This window comes from Clytia hemisphaerica, unplaced genomic scaffold, assembly GCF_902728285.1.
Source record: "Clytia hemisphaerica strain Z4C2 unplaced genomic scaffold, Clytia hemisphaerica genome assembly, whole genome shotgun sequence".
NCBI classification, from domain to species: domain Eukaryota; kingdom Metazoa; phylum Cnidaria; class Hydrozoa; order Leptothecata; family Clytiidae; genus Clytia; species Clytia hemisphaerica.
Window position 1 is genome coordinate 917,456 of NW_027104489.1, and position 20,727 is coordinate 938,182.

A 20,727-nucleotide genomic window follows, 5' to 3' on the forward strand; every position below is an offset into this window, starting at 1 on the left:
TGACATTAATGAACAGAAATATCTAACAATCTAATCGGTGTTTTAAAAATTCAACGACGGATGTAATTAATATGGTTTTATAACAATGAAAACCTCAATATCGAAAACTTCCGTTGAAGGTTCTAAGGCTGTTTCTAACTTATAATCTCTCCCTGATTTAATAGCCATAGCTGCCCGTTAAATTTCCTTTGAGATAACTTTTTTGGCAATCCATCAGAATTTCATGGTTGAAGGTCTAATTTAAGCTGTTTGCAGGCAAAAACAGTAAATAGGCTTTTATTGGAATAAGTAGAAAAAACGTGTGTTTTATTAAGTGGTCAAAATAAAGCGACTTGGTCTTAAGTTTGAGTTTGTCGACCCAGTGTTATTCATATTGAAAGTGGCTTGGATCACGAGATTTACATTTGGCTACGTTTCGAGAGATTCTTATCCCATCATCGACTTGATTCACAGTTCATTTTCCATTATTAGCAACAATCTGAATGCAAAGCTATTAGGCTCCAAAATGGTGACGTCAATTTCTGTGTATTGTAGAGAAAATATTTGACGTCAGATTTTATTTTCAAGGTGATTTAGATTCAACTTTGCTCGGAAAGGAATCAATTCGAATTTAAGTTAGTTGGTTATTAGTCGCGTTTTGTTCATTTCTTATAAGAATATATTCTTAAGAAATGGATGCCATGACATTAGCCAACATTGAGTTGCAAAAGTCAAAGCAAAATATTGCTCGCCTTTCAAAGGAAATAGAAATTTTAAAAATTAAGCATAAAATCGTCAGCAATGATTGCTTGGCTAAAGAATCAAAGATTCATAATTATAAAAAGGAAAACGCGGATTTGCACTTGAAATTGGCCAAGGAAAGGTAAGTAATTTATTTTGTTTACTTGTTTAGCCAAAATACAGCAAGAATTTTTCGATTTAATGTGTATATACGATTTAGGTGCCGTGGTATAGTGGTAGTCGACCTTGGCTTCTGTGCAGGCGGTCAGGGTTCGATTCCCACTCACGACAGTGTTCACTTGGCAAGTGAACGTTCCTTCGCCCGGGTCAACCCATGCCATGTGAGGGGAATTGGGTAGTGCTGACGGGACGCTCATTAGTAAGCGTCTATAATTGCGAGAATAGGCCTCTAAAGCCTCCTGCAACTCAACCAAATAGAAATAGAACTAGCCATAATTTTCATTAAAGTGCCACCGCAGAAGAACGATCAAGTAAGTTGTTGAATTTGGAAAGAAATGTTACTGATAGCCGTTACTTTTGTTAGAATGGCATCTTATCTGAAGCAAAATTTAGTCTACAAATATTAGCAATTTGTGTCCATCTCATAGATATCTTCTTATAGAGATAAGTTAAGTTATTTACCTGTTTTTTTTTGTCATCTCTTTTATTACCAAAATAATGGTATATAATGGTTTGTTTATATGGTTTGGTTAATAACTACTTGTGGTTTAAATAGGGAATTTCCCAACAAAAAGGGAATTTCCCTTAATTCAACTCCCTGAGGTAATAAAAAAAGACATATAGAGCTTTGAAAATGGGTAATCAGATCAAAACAAATCCGAAAACGTGTTTTAATGATGATAAAACAATAGAAATACAGTCAAGCTAAGAATGTTACCGGTACACCATTTAACCGGAACTAAAATACTGAAAAACGCGCGCAAAATTATGAGATGTTTGCCCAACTTTCTTATGCGCGAAGCTATGAATGCCATCCTCGGAAGCTTTAGGCTTCCTGTGGTGGCAACAAGTACCCTGAATTACAAAACTTGTTTCAAAAACATGTCTCTCTTCTTCTGATAATTCTTTGAAAATATTACTTCCAAAATCTCTTGAAACTCTGCGTCGCTATTTCTTCTCACAAAGGTACCACAATTTTCAATAATCTTAGACCATACCGGTTCCCTAATTTCATCCAGCAGTCGAAAAGCATTACTTTTCATATCGTAATCTTCAAGTGAAATTTCCATTGATCCACTTAATTGAAGCAGCTTAAAAAAATCACTTGATTTTTCATATGATACTTTAGCTTTCATTTCTGGAAGAAGCAAGCGGTAACATATTTCAAGAAAGCAATCAACAGCGCAAGAATAGGTACGACTGCCAGTTGTCCTGCTTGAATTTCGGAAATGTGCAACATTCAATGCAGTGTCTAGATTAATCGCAAAGTCTTCCTCTGCCATACTGTGAAAAATCTTCAAATTATTTTAGGAGCAAAAAGCAAAAAATGTAATTACAGTTGACACTGTCTAATTTGACGTTCTACTATTTGATAAGCCCGTTTTGGATAAAAATTTGAAGTCACTTTAAAGGTTTTGAAAAACCACTCTCTTATTTGATTTCTAGTAACAAAAAAAATGCCAGATATTTTGAAATTCAAATGTTCGATTTTGTTGCGTTCAAATTAGAAACTCAAAATTTGACTCCTCAAATATTGCAAATATCAAAGATTTCTTCCAAAAAACTTATATAAATTTTCAGCAAGATCTTCGGTTATTGTACTGATTCGACGTTCAAAAACCAATCGCAATAATCAACCTTCGCTTCGCCTTCTTTCTTCCGTGTTACTCTATAATTCAATATTTACTTTAGGGATTTGGGAGACTTTCTCAATATTCAATATGCTGTGGTATTCGATGAGAATCCCTTGAAATTTGAATTAGAGAGTGTCAACTACTGTATATATAGATTTTTGCAAAATGCAAACTTTCCTTTATGGAATTTCCCTTTTATAGGGCGCCTTGTTTTATACTTTAGTTCAGTTTCAAAAATTCTTTTAATTGTCAGCTGTGTGCTGTTCTGTATCAATAGTGTTAGAACGATGATGGAAAAAACTATATAAATAACTGTCAGACTGTTGTTCTGTCAGTCTGTGTTCTGTTTCGCTGGAAAATATAAATCAATCTCAATGTCTAAAAAGGATTCAAATTGTTTAGTTTTCCTTTCAGCAAACTCACACTGGATTGTTGGGTTTATAGAAAAGTAGTGCGATTGGACTACTGGACTGTGCTAATAACTGGAATAAAACAGATTTAAAGAAACAGGGAGAAATTCAAGATGTCTGCCACCATCACATCAGGTCCACCAACTTTCCTTTTTTATCGCTGACATTACCTTATACCTAAAGCCAGAGCCATCGGCTGATCGTTTGAAACATACACTGTAAAGCTTGGTTTCCACTGTGTGATAACTTGTAATAGTGTGTGATAGTGTGTGACAAAAAACTTGAGATAAAATTTTGTTTAGTGGAAACGCATCTGTCATATCCGCTCGTAGAAAGAGGGGAAATTCGTGATAGCAAACTATGGAATTTGCTTTCTATTATATTTTTAACAAAGGAAAATTGAAATAACAAAGAAATGTGACGTAGAATACACCAGGTGTGTCGGGGCGCCTTTTGAACTTTCTTGTCACACGTTATCTCACACAATTTTCGTGTTCTTGGATTGAAATTCATTTCAATCCAAGAACACACTATCACACGTTGTCACAGTGTGATAACGCGTGATAAAAACTCTTTTTAAACGTTTCCACTATGAGACAGAATTTTATTTTGTGATAGTGTGTTCCAGACAGGCTGTCTGTCACACATTATCACATGTTATCACACAGTGGAAACTAAGCTTAAAAAATAATTTTCTTAAGCTAGATAGTCATCTCAATTTAAGAAAACTTAACTGATTTTAAGATCTCATTTCTTAAATTAAGATTAAAATTTTCGAGTTTTAAAATTAGATAAAATTTCTTATATTCTAGGGCGGTCAGATAAAATATCTAGAGCTATAGAGAAAGTGCGCGAAGCGAAATAAAAGGATTTACTAAAGCATGAAAACTTCTTTTGTTTTTAATCAAAAGAATAGTTTATTGAATGAAAAATTTCACTACGAAGGTTTTAACATTTTTTTGAAGTTTTTTTTGTGAGAAGTTTTGTATGTATATTGAAGAGATTCTTTTTGAGGGGAGAAGAGCAAAGACAAGACGCGATTATAAGATAAGTATTTTTTTTATATGTTAACTTTACTGAAACTACCTACCTACCTACAATCTTACAAATAGGGTTTGGGCCTGTTTCACTTAATGATCACAAGAGCATAAGGGATATATTCTAGCAAGATTCGTAACGATATCGATATTCTTGAATGAGACACTTCGTATAGGCAAGCATAAATGCGTGGCAACAATTACAATTTGTAGTCATGTACTACCTAAATTGTGCAGACTACCGGGCTACCTTAACGGAGCGGCCCGTTTGTTTCTACAAAACCTTAGAAAGATAACAGTAACATTGGCAAGTCAGTGCAGAAACAATTTGTAGTCATGTGCTACCTAAATTGTGCAGACTACCGGGCTACCTTAATGGAGCGGCCTGTTTGTTTCTACAAAACCTTAGAAAGATTACTGTAACATTGGCAAGTTAGTGCAGAAACAATTTGTAGTCATGTGCTACCTAAATTGTGCAGACTACCGGGCTACCTTAATGGAGCGGCCTGTTTGTTTCTACAAAACCTTAGAAAAATTACTGTAACATCGGCAAGTTAGTGCAGAAACAATTTGTAGTCATGTGCTACCTAAATTGTGCAGACTACCGGGCTACCTTAATGGAGCGGCCTGTTTGTTTCTACAAAACCTTAGAAAAATTACTGTAACATTGGCAAGTTAGTGCAGAAACAATTTGTAGTCATGTGCTACCTAAATTGTGCAGACTACCGGGCTACCTTAATGGAGTAGCCCGTTTGTTTCTACAAAACCTTAGAAAGATTACAGTAACATTGGCAAGTTAGTGTGGAAATAATTTGTAGTCATGTGCTACCTAAATTGTGCAGACTACCGGGCTACCTTAATGGAGCGGCCCGTTTGCTTCTACAAAACCTTAGAAAGATAACAGTAACATTGGAAAGTCAGTGCAGAAACAAGTTGTAGTCATGTGCTACCTAAATTGTGCAGACTACCGGGCTACCTTAATGGAGCGGCCTGTTTGTTTAACTACAAAACCTTAGAAAAATTACAGTAACTTCGGCAAGTCACTGTGGAAACAATTTGTAGTCATGTGCTACCTAAATTGTGCAGACTACCGGGCTACCTTAATGGAAAGGCCCGTTTGCTTCTACAAAACCTTAGAAAGATTACTGTAACATTTGGCAAGTCAGTGTGGAAACAATTTGTAGTCATGTGCTACCTAAATTGTGCAGACTACCGGGCTACCTTAATGGAAAGGCCCGTTTGTTTCTACAAAACCTTAGAAAGATAACAGTAACATTGGCAAGTCAGTGTGGAAACAATTTGTAGTCATGTCTGCTACCTAAATTGTGCAGACTACCGGGCTACCTTAATGGAGCAGCCCGTTTGCTTCTGCGTAAAAACCTTGAATACTATTTTGGACTTTTTTCTGGTACAAGCCATTTATATTGAAATCAAAGCTCTTTGTATTTTTTTTCAGGAAAAGTGAAGTGCAAACCCGGAAGGGAAACGTCATCTACTTGTCTACATCTCTACAAGTCGTCTTCAAAAGGTAAGGAAATTTCTGTAATTGTTTACCCAGCACCTTCAATATTTGCGTCTTCATCACTCCAAGTACAAAATCTCTTCAGAGTCATTTAGCAAGCGTAGGTGGAAAGAAGCACTTACTTAACTTTGAGCTATGCTGGCTTGTGAAGTCTAATATATTCTAATTTCCTTTTCTACAGGAGACTGATCAACCGAACGCAAGAAAGAAAGAACTGTTTGCCTGAGATGCCAAGACTAATGGTAGAAGTTAGGACATGAAAATCGTTTATCGTAAACGGTAGCAAGATTTTGACGGTGGAGCCGCTTCCACTCGGTTCCTTTGGTTAATGGTTTTGTTTTACTTGCTCCACGAATACTATCCAACAGACAGAGCTGATTACCTACATGCATGACAATCTAGCACCGGATCGTCTTCAAAGACACTTGTTGTAAAGATTCTCATTACGAAAGCTTTAATAATGCAGTAAAAAGACTTCAGAATTTCTACCCAGCGATTTCGACACCTCTATGTCACAGAGCCGCTGGGACCCCCGCCCAACTGGAAAATTTAACAAAAATTTCGTCCCGGTAGGAAAAAAACCTGAAATTTCAGCCCCGCTGCTGGGAAATTAACTTTGATTCCTTCCCTATTCGAAATAAACTATTCGCACTGAAATTCTTATCCCCAATGAGGAAAAAAGTTCCACCGGGGCTGTGAGACAGGGGTGTATTTCATTTTGTGGTTTATTTTTATTACTACTATCGAGTTTTTTAGAACTTTTGTAGAGCTTATTTTTGTTAATAATTTATACAGTTCGTTTTCGTACTTTTCAAACTTTTTGTGCAATCGAATGACCATATAATTGGGTTTCTTTTTTGTAGTTCTATTGTACCTTAAATTTAACCATCCCTTCATCGAGCAAAGTCTCGCATACACTAAGGATTTTAACTTGGAATTGTTTTTGAATGGAATTTTTGCGTACAGATAAATAAAGGTGTATACATGTTAATATTTTCGTTAATTTTTATTACTCTTAAAGATGTATATATGAAAGGCTTTCAACAGGCCTACTTTATTTTTGTTGATGATAGGATCCAAAAATCTCAAATTCGTCCATGAATGAATGTATTGTTGGTCTGTCGAACTTGATGAGATTTTTGCGGCATTTTAATCACGGAGAAAAGATGAAACACTAGCCTTTTGGTTCAAATTATACAGACTCAATTTTATTGAAAATCACGCATTTCTGTCGGTACCCATTTCTGTCTTTACAATGTGTCAACTGGGTAATTCCCTTATACAACAACTTGAATCAAGAAAGATCTCTATTGTGAAAATATCTAAAAACAAGATATGACAAGAAAAAATATCTAATAATATTATCCTGTTTTGAGAAAAATATCATCTTAAAACAAGATAATTTAGGTTGAAATGTGCACTTGGTTTTAATTTTAAAACAAGAAAATTCTTCTAGATAAAAAATCTATGCCATCTCAAATCAAGATAAAATTTCTTACCCATCGGAATAGAAAATTTATCTTGAAAGTGGGATAATTTATCTAGTATTAAGAATTTTTATCTACTTTTTAGAAAATTATTTTTTACAGTGTAGTCAATAGAAGAAATACCAGATAATTCAATTGACATTGTTTGAAAGCTCCGACACGATAGGAAGAAACAAACGTCCGCCGCGCAAGCTAAAAAAGAGCTATCCTGTAAAACACGGCTTATCGCTCTTCATTCCGGGAAATCAAATAACCGTTAATTGATAATGTTCCGCTAAGCGGAACTAAAATACTGAAACGCGCGCGCAAAATTATGAGATGTTTTCCCAACTTTCCCTCACGAGTGAAGCTATGAATGCCATCCTCGGAAGCTTTAGGCTTCCTGCGGTGGCAAATAGAACAAAACCTACAATTTTCATTACAACAAACTTTAATCAGTTCACGTTTTCCAGTTTGAACCCCATTTTGAGGTTGTTTTTTATCATATTCGGAGCAAATGGCATTTGTGAATCCATTGTTTCTTCATATATTACTCCCTTGTCTCACTACCCGGTGAGACCCTCGGACGCGTAGAAAATTTGGAAAGATATTCTACGATTTGAAGCTCCATTGGAAATTCTTTTTGTTTCAATCCCCGTTTTAAAAATCAATATAAAAAACTACACTCCAAACCAATCCTCACTGGATTTATTGACCTGAGAACAATAGAATTTCTATCCCTACTGGTATATCTAAAGAAATTTTCATCCCTACTATGGGGCGAAAATACTGCGAGACAGGGAACATATTTGAAATCAAAAGTATCTAGCTATTTTACCTACCATCCTGATGTGTAATGTTTTCTTTTCTGTTTAGAGACGTCAACGCATCGTCGAAAAGAGTTTCCAAGCCAAAGCAGATTATCAAATCACCTCAACTGTAAGAATTTATAAAAAAAACTTTTTTGATTTAAAAATTTAAAAATGCGTACTGTATGCGCTATTGATGGGTTTCAAGCGAATATATCCGTTTGTTATGATTAAACTGGCGTTACACCTTTCCAGAAAGAGACTGCTAAATGACGTGCCCTACGTGCCCACGTGCCCTCATTTTTTTGACGTGCCTTCGTGCCCTACGTGCCTTCGTGCTCGCGTGCCTTACGTGCTCAACGTGCCTACGTGCTCGCGTGCCCTCCGAAATTTTACGTGCCCGACGTGCCTACGTGCTTACGTGCTTGCGTGCCCAAAGTTTTGACGTGCCCTCGAATTTTGACGTGCCTTCAAATTTTGACGTGCCCTCGAATTTTGACGTGCCCTCAAGTTTTGACGTGCCCTCGAATTTTGACGTGCCCTCAAGTTTTAACGTGCCCTCAAATTTTGACGTGCCCTCAAATTTTGACGTGCCCTCAAATTTTGACGTGCCCTCGAATTTTGACGTGCCCTCAAGTTTTGACGTGCCCTCGAATTTTGACGTGCCCTCGAATTTCGACGTGCCCTCGAATTTTGACGTTCCCTACCTTGATGATTCATTATCAGAAGACATTTCGTCCCTCTCCTATGAATTCTTCTGTGAAGTTAAACTGTTCCTCGTTTTGCACACAAAAATCGCAAAAAGTCGACACAAAAGAGTAAAAATCAACCGTTTTTACTTATCATCATATTGAGTACACCACACGCTTCACAGCTTTTAATAAGATTGTCCTTGATCATATATTCGCGAAAGCCATCGTTTTCGAATGTCGCTTATTTACACATAAGAATATCGTTGATTTACTATTTTCTTTTTAATTAAAAGTGACAGACAATTTGTATAAGAAAATGTGGTGTTTAAAGAAACACAAACTTTTCTTTTTGGTCAGCGGATTTAAGATTTTCAGCGTCACTGACTTTATGATGTTTTACTTAAAATGTTCTCCTTAAAGTGGAGACAACCATTTTTTAATACAAATTTCCAAAAAATTTGGCATCGAAGTAAAAAAGTTTTTATATAGGGAAACAAAAAACTATGAGACTGTCTTTGTGCAAAATTTCAAGTTGTATTTCAATGTGATGCTTAAGATTTGAAGGGATTTCTACTGCCATATCTCTATTAAAATCTTAAAATATTCCTTCCTATTTCAGAAAGTTCTTATAATTAACACTATATCCCCTAACTTGAAATAAAAAGAGAGCCAGCTGATAAAAAGTATATAGCATGCGTCTCACAATATTTTCTCTTTTTTTCAACCAATCAGAAAAGTTCTTTATTTAGTTTTGGTTGATTCGAAGTAATGCTTAACCATCTCCTTCAGTGTTTTTTGCTAATTCTTTTATAAGCAGACATCAAAACATCTTCTCCATATTTTTTTCTTCCAACTTTAAAACACCAACCTAGTGTAGTGTATAATTTATCATAGTGAAAATACTGTTTTTAATTTTGACAATACGTTGAAATTTGAGGGCACGTCGAGATTTGAGGGCACGCCGAAATTTTAGGGCACGTCGAAATTGGAGGGCACGTCAAAATTCGAGGGCACGTCAAAATTTGAGGGCACGTCAAAATTTGAGAGCACGTCGAAATTCGAGGGCACGTCAAAACTTGAGGGCACGTCAAAATTCGAGGGCACGTCAAAATTTGAGGGCACGTCAAAACTTGAGGGCACGTCAAAACTTTGGGCACGCAAGCACGCAAGCACGTAGGCACGTCGGGCACGTAAAATTTCGGAGGGCACGCGAGCACGTAGGCACGTTGGGCACGTAAGGCACGCGAGCACGAAGGCACGTAAGGCACGTAGGGCACGAAGGCACGTCAAAAAAATGAGGGCACGTGGGCACGTAGGGCACGTCATTTAGCAGACTCTTCCAGAAAGAGGGTGGTACATTTTGCGGGCAATGACTTAACGTTTCTTCTATTTAGCTTAAAGTTACACAGTCTGAAATCTTTTAGTTATCCTCAGTTTAAATAATCAATATTTTACAGGATTGTCAAATCAAAAGATACATCTGAAGTAGTATTTAAACCACGGGACTGGCGCATGAACGATCCGTCACAGTAAGTTTCAAGGGAACATTTTCAGATCGATGATAGGAATTAGAATATGGTGTCCCAGGAATAATTCACAGTGTCAATAAGTAATGAATAACCTTAAAAACGGTAAAACTACCATCTCAACAACTCCAACAAACAGGTCTATTTCTAATAAGGGTGATTTTTGTTTTAGGAAAATTACTGTCGTAAGAGAAGTTTGTGGTGGACCTGAGTCAATCCAAAAACAACTATCATCACAAAATGCACTTCAACCAAAAGGCAAATTGCTAATCCCGTAAGCAATATCAAACTTTCGCTGAAACAATTTTCTTTTCTTGAGTTTTGATATTTCTCTTGTTCCCTCTATTTGCTTGAATTTTTATTGAATCGAATGTTTCACTGTTCGAGTTTAGATTAGATTTGAAAGTCAGAAACGCCCTTGAAATTACATGTTTTCGAAAGACAGAGAGCTTCATACTCCTTCAAGGATGTTTTTATTTATATAAGCCTCACTGGGAACGAATCAGCTGTTTTAATGTCAGGTATGAAAACATACGTGGATGCAGTGTTGCTAACTACTTTTAACAATGTTTCGATTTCACTTTTTAGGAAGCCCGTACAAATGAAGGGGTATCTTTTTGTTCCGGCGGAATATGTCCAATATATGCCGTAAGTTAAATATCTTATTGATTTTCTGTTTTACCTAAATTTCCATTTTTTACTAACCGCATTATAAAATTATTTGCAGTGTTCATATTTGTCGTTTTCATCAAGGCCTAAAAAGTCTTTGGTAATTTATGATGGAACGATTATCTTTTAAGCACTAAGTTTTGCAGAATTTTAGCATTTTCCTAGCTCTGCCCAAATAATGATTATTTTATATTTGTCTCTTGTAGTGGCTTTGGATCGCTCGAAATTCCAAAGGTTAAAGGCTCTCAAGACTTTCGGCTGAACAGGTAATGTTCATGAAGTTTTTATAATTAGAGTTCACAGGGAAGTTGAAATGGTACTTGGAAAGTTTTTAGGGTGCAGCCCCATTGGTTCAGATGATCAAAATAATTCTTCTATAAAGTCACTGTAAATATGAAGTTTATATATTTCAAATGGCTACTACGTACAAGAAAAAATTCCCGGGGTCATACTTTAAGCATATTGTGTCCAGCAGTCTAACCCTTCATTTGTCTAAAATGTTCTTAATTTGTTTTTATTCTTTTTGCTCTTATAAAAAAACGCGTAAGGTTTAATAAAATTTCTAAATTATATGTCTATTGAAGTATGTGACTTGGTCAAATCATATTGGCCGAAATTTCTCTAATAATTTAGATCCTTTTAACTTTTTTCATCGTTTTTTAATTTCAGTTCCCAATCACAGGAAAAAATCAATCGACAAATTATCAAGCCAATAAAGAAAGGTAAATTCATCTTAATATGCTTATCAGTATTTTGAAAGGTTTAGTTATGGCCAGCTGGAATACCGTTCGTCTTTGCCAATTTTAAGGAGCAATGCATGCCAAGCGAAATATTTAGGAAAGTCATCCCATTAACCCTTTAAGTGCCAATGTCGTATATATCAGACATCGGCTATGTAGGAGGGCGAAGCCCTCCTGTAATGCCCAGTTTGAGTTAGAAATCGTCATTTTTGGTCTAACTCGTAGGTATCGGATTGGACTCCATGCAGCCAAGCAAAAAAAATCAAAAGTGAGTCTTTTCAGCGAGATTTTAAGCTAAAATGTCAAAAATGCAACAATTTGACAAAAATCCATTTTTTAAATATTTTGACCGTTTTTTGACCAATTTTTATCAACGAGTGATCGAAGAACCTCCAAATTTGGCCCTAATTAACTTGATTCTGTCTTCCAGCGAATCAGTTTGAAGTTTTACTACTCGGCACCTTTCTATCATTCAGTCAGGTCCACGCAGCTAAAATCTAAGTCGGGCGGCGGCGCCGAAAGCGCTTAAAAGAAAGAGGAGACTCTAAACCATCCAACGGACTATAAACGAGTTTCTAATTCCTTCTTGGTCCGGAGGTATAAGCCTTTAAAGTTTGAACTAGCGACTTTTTTTTTTAACTTGGAAAAAAAATGACCGTGGCACTTAAAGGTTTAAGGAAGTCCACCAAATTTCATAATTTACATGTCTTTTGACCGAAAATCAGAGGTTCAAATTTAGACCACTAAAAATGTGTTATGTGAATTTTCATTACGGTAAAATTTACGATTTGCTTTTGGCAGCACTCTCAAAAAACACATCTTCATGAGTAGAATTTTCTTCTCTTGAGTACTTTACTCTCTTATCTTGGTAAAGACATCTTCTTTTACAATGAAAATAATTTTTCTTCTTTATTCTTTTCAGAAGCACCTGTCGATTCGTCCTACGAAAGTCAATTGGTTGATATCTTTGCATTAAGTTGACAGTGTTGACTGGGCAGACTTTGAGTAAGTTTTATTTTTTATTCTAACCAAATAGCCACACTTTATGCACCAAGCAATGAAAAACTAACGAAGACCAAAACTGTGCCCATACCCCCATAAGAGTGCGCTACTAAATTTGAATAAAGGCGAAAATGTTACCCTTTGAAAAGGAAAAGAAGGATAAATTTTGTACCCATAATTTTGCACTCTAGGAGAAAACTAAAATGATGAAAAGTGGGACCTTTACAGATGATCTTTTGAATTTGTTGTTGGAGAAGGTAAAAAATCCGACCGTTACGTCTGCACTAACAAGGAAAAGAATTCCACTGCAAAAGCCACCGAATCACCCGGTAGCTATTTATCTTAATCTCCTTTGTCTAATTTTCATTTTTTCAGATATGATGATGATCAGAAGATAGACTACAATGAAATCATCCAATTTTGAATTTCCTTTGCCAAAAAGATTTATATTTTATATTGTAAATAGTTCTTTTTAAATTCCTTAGGTATATATTTCAATTATATTTTTTTTAAACCAAACAAAAATTCTTAAAACCCCTTAAAACTTATGACTTCTTCATTGTTTGAAATGTCCTGGGAATTCAAGCTCAAAATTTTAGAGAAAAACTCAATATATCTCAAGTCACAAAGTTCTAAAACTAGTCATAGCTTTCACTAAATGCCCCCACATAAAGATCATGTCATGCACTTATAAAGCTTTTTAATGCTTTAAAGATTAAAACATAAAAAAATAGCCAGGAATAATTGATTGATTTATTTATTGATTGATTGGTTGATTGATTGAGGCCTTTGCTTGAAAAAAAATTATATTAACAAAATACTTGAAGAATTCGCAGCTTGATAATTTAATAAAATTTAAGGAAAAGCTGGGAAAGCTTCTCAAAAAATATATTTCAAAAATTATGGTATCATTAGCTTACAGGTTTTCACATCTCCTGTTTGTTTTTTCTCCTTAGTTTCTTTCTTACAACAATATATATCGTGATTATTATTCACCAAATAAACCTTTTCTGATAATGCCGCAGACATCTTAGATTGTAGGCAAAATATATAGTAGCCTGGGAATCCAAGCTCATAATTTTAGAAAAAACAAAAAATACCTCACCTCACAAAGTTCTAAAATTATAGAGCTTGGTGCAGGTAGATTAGTCTGACACAGAATGTTATAAACAGTCTGTGTGTGAACCCTTGTTGACAGACTTTCTGAACTTTGGAAACCCAGGCAAACACACATAATCAACTTACCATAAAAACTCTTTCACAAGCTCTAAAGACTTTCAAAACTACTAAAAACCACATCAAAACATCAGCCACATGTATTTAGACTTCCAGTCAACAGCCATTTTGTTTCTAAATGAATCTATGTTTTCATTTTCATTTGTTTTCCTTTTTTCTGCAAAGTCAGCTTTTTCCATAAATTATGCGCGCGCATCGAAATTATCAAAATGCGCGCGAAAGTACTGCTAAGTAATACGCCGAAAGCTGGCCAATCAGGCCGAACTTGCATTGCAGGGAAAAACCTCCCTGCAGGCGAGTTACCTATGCCAAGCGTTAAACCAGCAGCAAAAATATCATAAACTAGACTGTGAAAAAAGTTTAACGCTTGGATTCCCAGGCTAAATATATAGTGGTGAATAAATCAACAAGGTAACCAATCAGAAATAGCTTGTTTTTTTCATTGGCTGCTATATTTCAACAATTCTCTATTGCAACTTTACCTAATAAACAATAGTCAAGAGGATACTGTGTATGAAATTTATCAAAAAGTTCTGCGCCATCTTAATAGGGTGAAATTTTTATTGGTCAAAAGAAAAATAAGGGAATGCCATTGTGGTCTATTCAGACGTACAGTCGAGAAAAGTTGAAATGCGCCTAAATTTTTTTTCAAGTGCATAGTACTTTTTCATGATGCAATCTTTTCTCCAAGCAGCGCAGACAATGAAGAGACGTGCTTTCAGGAAGCTAGACTTTTTGAGTTTATAGCTATATATACTTTCACTTTATGGTGTTTCTGTATGACTGTCTGTGTACCTATTCTAACCAGTGTTAAATGCCTTCGGGAAGGTCCATCCTAACTTGGAAAGCCAGAATTGGAGCTATTTCACCAAACCACTGGAGCGTAAGTTATTTAGGCTATCGCAACTGCATGAAAAAGTTGAATATGCGCATGTAATGCAAGTAAGGTAAATCTATTTTGAAGACCAAAAAAAAAGTTTGTTTACATTGATTGACATTCACAACATTCATTCAACCACCGAGAAGCTCTATAAACAATAAAGGTATAGTTATTAATAAAATAAAAGATAAATTAGTAGAGTTTGAACTAAAATATCAAATGTACCTACATTTGAAAACTTGAGCAAATTTCTTTAAAGATTCCGGAAAAAGAATTGAAATCATTGCTGAAGTGAACTTCTGACTAAATTACAGTAGTTAGTATTCAGTTTCAAAGACAAGAAACAAAATTTGACAAACAAAACACTTTCCCAATGAATCAGCTCATCATCATCATAACCAGTCTGCCATTTTGTTTGTTTTGATTTGCACAAGTAATATTGTAATTCGTGTTATATCATACACTGTTATGATTTGCATTTATAACACTCGCTTCAGCTTTTCAAACCTAAATCAAAACTAAAATTGTAAGATGTAATAATGGTAATAGCATAATAACGTAATATGAATATGAAAATATGTATACTACCGTCCCAGAAAAAACCGAACATTTACGGAAGAGACTAACTACGGGGATGCTTGGGCGACAAAACAAACGCAACAAAATTTCGAGATTCCAGTCCAATATCTATGCGTGAAACTATGAGTGCCTCCTCGTCGCTACGCTCCTGCGGGGGCAATTATAGAACTTGGTGCAGGTAGAACAATTTGATACAGAATAATGTTTGAAACAGTCTATGTGTGAACCCTTATTGACAGACTTTCTGAACTTTGGAAACCCAGGCAGACACACATAAACAATTTACCACAAAAACCTTTTCACAAGCTCTAAAAACTTTCAAAACTATTAAAAAACACATCAAAACATCAGCCACATTTACAAACTTTCAGCCAAAAGCCATTTTGTTTATTATCCTTTTTACCATAAATTATGTGAGCGCATCGAAATTATCAAAATGTGCACGATAGTAATGATCATCTCCTCCTTTTGGTTGAATGTGATTGCAATGCTGATAACCTGGAAGACAGCTGTATGTAGTGGGTATGAAAGAAATGTGGCGATGATCAAGTTAAGAGCGATATGCCTGTCAGTGATGAAATTTAACGTTATATGGTCTGATTTTGGTCTTGTTTCGGTCTGATTTTGATCTGATTTTGCTCTGATTCCAGTCTGATTTTGGTCTGATTCCGGTCTGATTTTGGTCTGATTTTGGTCTGATTTTGGTCTGATTTTGGTCTTGTTTCAGTCTGATTTTGGTCTAATTTCGGTCTGATTTTGGTCTGATTCCGGTCTGATTTTGGTCTTGTTTCGGTCTGATTTTGATCTGATTTTGGTCTGATTCCACAACAGGGAGGTCTGATTATGACACAAATTAAAGCTAGATGAAATTCTTGCTGCATATGAAGAAAACTTTGATGTGGTTGAGAGTCTTCGTGACTTTCTTACGAGTAGCTCCACATTTGGGGCAAAATAAAGCTTCATCATCAGCATACTTGAATTATCAGGTCGTAGTGGGTCGTTGGACGGTTGGACGACGACCTCTATGATTAGATAGTGACGTGTATTTTCCAGATCTTAATGTTATAAATCAAAGACCAGATCTTAAAATGTTGAATTTTACACTACGACCCACTTACGACCTCTATAGTCCGCTCACGACCTCTATGTAATAGACGACGACATCGACGATTTCTACGGCAACCTCTATGAATTGAACGACGGCCTCCGTGCTTCGGATTTTTGACCCCGACCCCCCCCCCTGATATTGAATAGACATTTAGAACATTTAATTTCCAAGTTTTCCGCCATGTTGCGCTATGTTGTTTACGAATCTCCATGCGCAGTTGTTAAAGACTCGCCGGGCGGTGGGCAAAGCGGACAAAAAAAATGGAGCAAAAAAAAAAAAATACGAAAAAATAATCGGCTTCTCCCTTTTCGGCTTCCGTAGATTTTTGACTGGTTTTGGTCTGACGTTAACAACCTTATTGTTTTTTGGCTCATTTTCGTGAATTACCACAAAAACTTGATTTAATTCCTCCAAAATATGGTTCATGAAATTCCCGAAGCTTTTATAGTAGACTGGAGTCGTATATAATCGTCGAATACAGTAATACTGGTGTTATATTAAGGGCTCTGACCATAGTCCAAAAATTGATTTTGGTATATTTGAACATAAAAGTTATATTTCAGGTTCCTTAACACTTTTAACAAAGAATTGCCTTTATAAATTGCTTTTTAATCGAATCCCTTAAGAGTAATTAAGAATTTAATTGCAAAAATGACGTTATGAACTTTAAAAAGATGTTAAAGATATGTTGCATCACCCTCTTTTACAAAAAGTGCTTAGTTTTAATGGGTAATTAACTTTTTTGTTTCAAAATTTCTTTACACTGTCCGCAAAGAATTGAACTATTTGAAATTTTGCGGAAAATTTTTCTAAAAAGATGTGTCGAAAGTTATGATTGTTTTTTAAGCAAAATCCAGATGAAAAATTGATGAAAAACCACTATTTTGAAGATTTCGAGACAAAGAAGCATTTACAAAAATTTTCCGCAAAAATTTTTATTGTTCGGTTAAAAATACACCATCTACTGCGAAAATTCTTTCAAAATGTTTTTCTTCGCCGAAACTAAGCTCTTCAAAGTTGAAATACTCTTCCTCGCAAAGGCTTCATTTTCTTCTTCATCAAATTTTTTCAATGCAATTTTTGAATTTTCAAATTCAGGAATAGTTTGTCTAACAGAAAATGTATAACATGCCATAGTTTTGTTGGTTACATCAGTCAGAAAACACATTTTAAACACGGCAATTATGAAAAATTCACTATGGTCAGAGCCCTTAATTTAAACTGTCCTTTCAATCCGTTTTGTTTTATTTCTGTAATGTTTGAATTAGTCATCTAGCATGGTAGACTATATTCTTACAGGGAAGGCAGATATAAATCTAAAGTTATGAATATTGATAGTTACTGACAAGCCCCACCTACTTGTCGCATTCAGAGTGGGTTCGTTTTAATATTATGCTGCTTAAGGGACCCATTGACGAAACTTTTAAATTATTCCCAGTTACGCTGGGCTTGAATTGAGATGACCATCTTAGTTTGATTTGCAAACAAGAGACTATTCTGTTCTTTTATTTATAAGCATCGTCCCATTCATTAAGTCGTTTAGTGTGATTTTTTTAAGTCTTTAATAAGTTTGCGAGCACATTCAATAGCGACTCGAATGAAAGGTCCCTTTTTTAGCTGTTGCCTGAAAATAGGACAGGGTAGCACTCCTTTCCCTGGATTTCAACCCTTACACTTGACCCTTCTCTTTAGTTACTGAGCAGAGAGGCTATAATTATCATTGGATCTTTGGTATGAGCCAGCTGGGAGGTCGAACCCATGAGCACACGGCGTAACGTAGCCGGATATGGCTTATCTTCTTTATGCTACACGGCGACTTGTTGCTTCTTAAAAAATGGGAAGAAGCCTAATTTGACGGAGATGCCGTGAATCCATTCTTTTAATAAGAACCAGTACATTTTGTTATTATTTTTCTGGTAGTTTGAGCCTCAAATTATTCTTATCTTAGGTCAAATTTGAGGTATTCTAAGCTTTTACTCAATCTTTACTACTCTTATATTAAATTCACTAGCTCCATACTCAGCTTGGTTCATAAAGTCTTTGGGCGTTTATGAGCCTCATTGTTTTAAAAAATGTGTTCTTATAAAAAGAGTATAGAAATGAGAATCTCAACTAGGATATTTCTAAAGTTTCGTAACTTAAAACATAGTATAAGAAAGCCGCGGCTGGAATATGTACCGCATTGTCTTTTCAGCTAATTGCTGTTCCATCTCTGTCTCCGAACTTTATAAGAACATCAAAATGCTCAGTTTATTATTGGTTGATAGATTTTGAAATTTTTCTCTTATTTTCCTTCACAAAAAGTTTTTTGTTTCTAGATATCTTTGAATCTGTACCCAATAGAACACTTGAACTAATTTTGGACTTATTTTAGGGGTATTTTGTGGAAACAATAGTTTTTCGCCAAAATTGAAATTATAAGAACTATATTCAAGATGACAACTTTCCTGTTAGTTTAAATGATAAATTTTGAAGATACTGACTAGAAATTTTCACAGTAAAATCTTGATTTACTTTTTCATTGATTTCTAAAAAGATTTCACTGAAATATTGTGAAGGCATTTCGAGGCACCTCATTAATTTTTGAGTTCTTTCAGCCCAGTCATTTTGTGCTTGTTTAAATTTCTTAGTGTTGATTTTTCCTTTACAACGATTTTATAATACAAGTGTATTATCAAGGGCATATCATTAATGTCTAAAACGCACTGAGAAGTAAGTAGTAACGACAAACTAATAAAATTTACCATTAAAGATGCTACATTACTGATTTCTTGATCAACAAATAGTTATCAAATACGACAGAGATAGAACAACAGAAACTCAGATGTTATCATTCCAGCCGCGGCTTTCTTATACTATGCTTAAAATCATAGCTTATTTACTATTATCTAGTGTTACTGTCTAATGACTTTAATATTACCTCGCTTTATCATGCTGTTATCTCTGAGTGACCTGCATAGTGGTAGGTATTCAATATTCTTCCGTGCCTCTATAAATAGAAATATTGACGTCAGACAATATTTATATTTGGGTATTTATTTCAAATATGGCCAAATAATTCATATGGCTTTTGAGAGAGAATACTTTCGAGTGTGACGGAGCTCGATTTTGAAAAAAAGAAAATGTGGTTTTGTACTTTATAAAGTGCTGCATCATCAATTTGTCTTTACTTTTTTCTATAAAAGTAGGGTGCTATAACAAGTTTAGAAATGGCTGAAGAGATTTTTGCAAATTTCACATCGTATTGTATATGTACCTCCATGATGTACCTTAAGAAATTTTAGCGGAAAGAAAATCTGACAGATTAGATGGTTTTAGCCAAGATATGCCAATAAATTTTTCCCACCATCTGCCAAATTAAATTCCTGCCAAACTAAATTCCCTCAAAAAAAAAAAGCTTTTCCGGCCCCCGGCCAAATTTCAATCATGGTCAAAATCTATTGAGAATTTAGCTTATTTCTTCGTTTTTCGAAATTTGGAAGCCGATAAATTTATTCGAGTATTTCAATTTGGGAGGGGTTTATAGACTTCCAGGCTATATTCTGAGCCCTATTGAACCATTTTTGAACTTTCTTGAAAGCTCCGAATTCTTAAGTGTAGCGTTAAAAATTTACCCTTCCAACCTAATTTAGAGCGCTTCCAAATCGTTTGTGGTTATAAGATTTCGTAGTAATTTCCCTTTTTTCTCAAATAATACGACCATGATTGTAAATTCCCAAAATAATTTTCTACCTTAAATCAAAAGTACACTAATTGGAACACCCATTTTGGAACACCTCTTAGAAAAAGTCTTTTTGGAAAAAATACCTGAAAAGTAAACAATGAAATTTAAAATCCTACTCAGGTCTTCTTCCCCGGTCCGGTCACATTTAGTAGTTCCATTACCCTCCCTATCCAAGAATGGTATAAATCCATTTCATCATTGATATTCTTAATTTTTTTGGGAAAATCATCCTAAAATATTCTTTCAGCATTCTTAGGCGATAATTCAGACTAGATTTAACATTTAGTACATATCATCTCAAGCATTTTTGTGAAAGGAGTGAGCCTTAGTTCGGGGTAATTGACAATTTATAATTGAAAATGCGTTAAAGATGGCATTCTTAGCTTGAGTAGAAAAATTCGTGACGGTGATATTCTTAGCATTATTCTTAATTTTTTGGCCATTTTCATCATTGACATTCTTGTAGAGTGTATTCTTATACAAAAAGCGTGTATTGCACATATTTTTCCCATTTAAAATTCTACATCATTAATTAGAACTGATTCTGGGCATAAAAGACCATCTTTTGATAAAGTATAAATTAGAGATCTCAAATCTTGGAATGTTCCTCAGGCATTTACGAATCAGACAGTTTCAGACGAAAGTAATCGCCAGAGAAAATCAGACAATGTTTAAAATATTTCTTTTACTGTATGTTATGGTTATAATTCTGATGACAAATCAAAAGAAAATCCAGATATCAGTCTTGTCCGATTGCGAATCAAATTTATATAGATGAGGTCATTTTATTGTC

At 35.0% G+C, this 20,727-nt stretch overlaps 1 protein-coding gene across 1 annotated transcript; it reads left to right on the plus strand.

Annotated features, from left to right (window-relative positions):
- The first annotated feature begins 7,857 nt into the window (after positions 1–7,857).
- On the plus strand, positions 7,858–12,395 carry LOC136821511 (uncharacterized). Its single transcript, XM_067077743.1, has 7 exons — positions 7,858–7,908; positions 9,928–9,999; positions 10,169–10,270; positions 10,585–10,644; positions 10,872–10,931; positions 11,335–11,387; positions 12,328–12,395. Exons 2-7 carry the CDS (start codon positions 9,983–9,985, stop codon positions 12,384–12,386), a joined length of 351 nt encoding a protein of 116 aa, XP_066933844.1. The 5' UTR covers positions 7,858–7,908; positions 9,928–9,982; the 3' UTR covers positions 12,387–12,395.
- Positions 12,396–20,727: the final 8,332 nt, after the last annotated feature.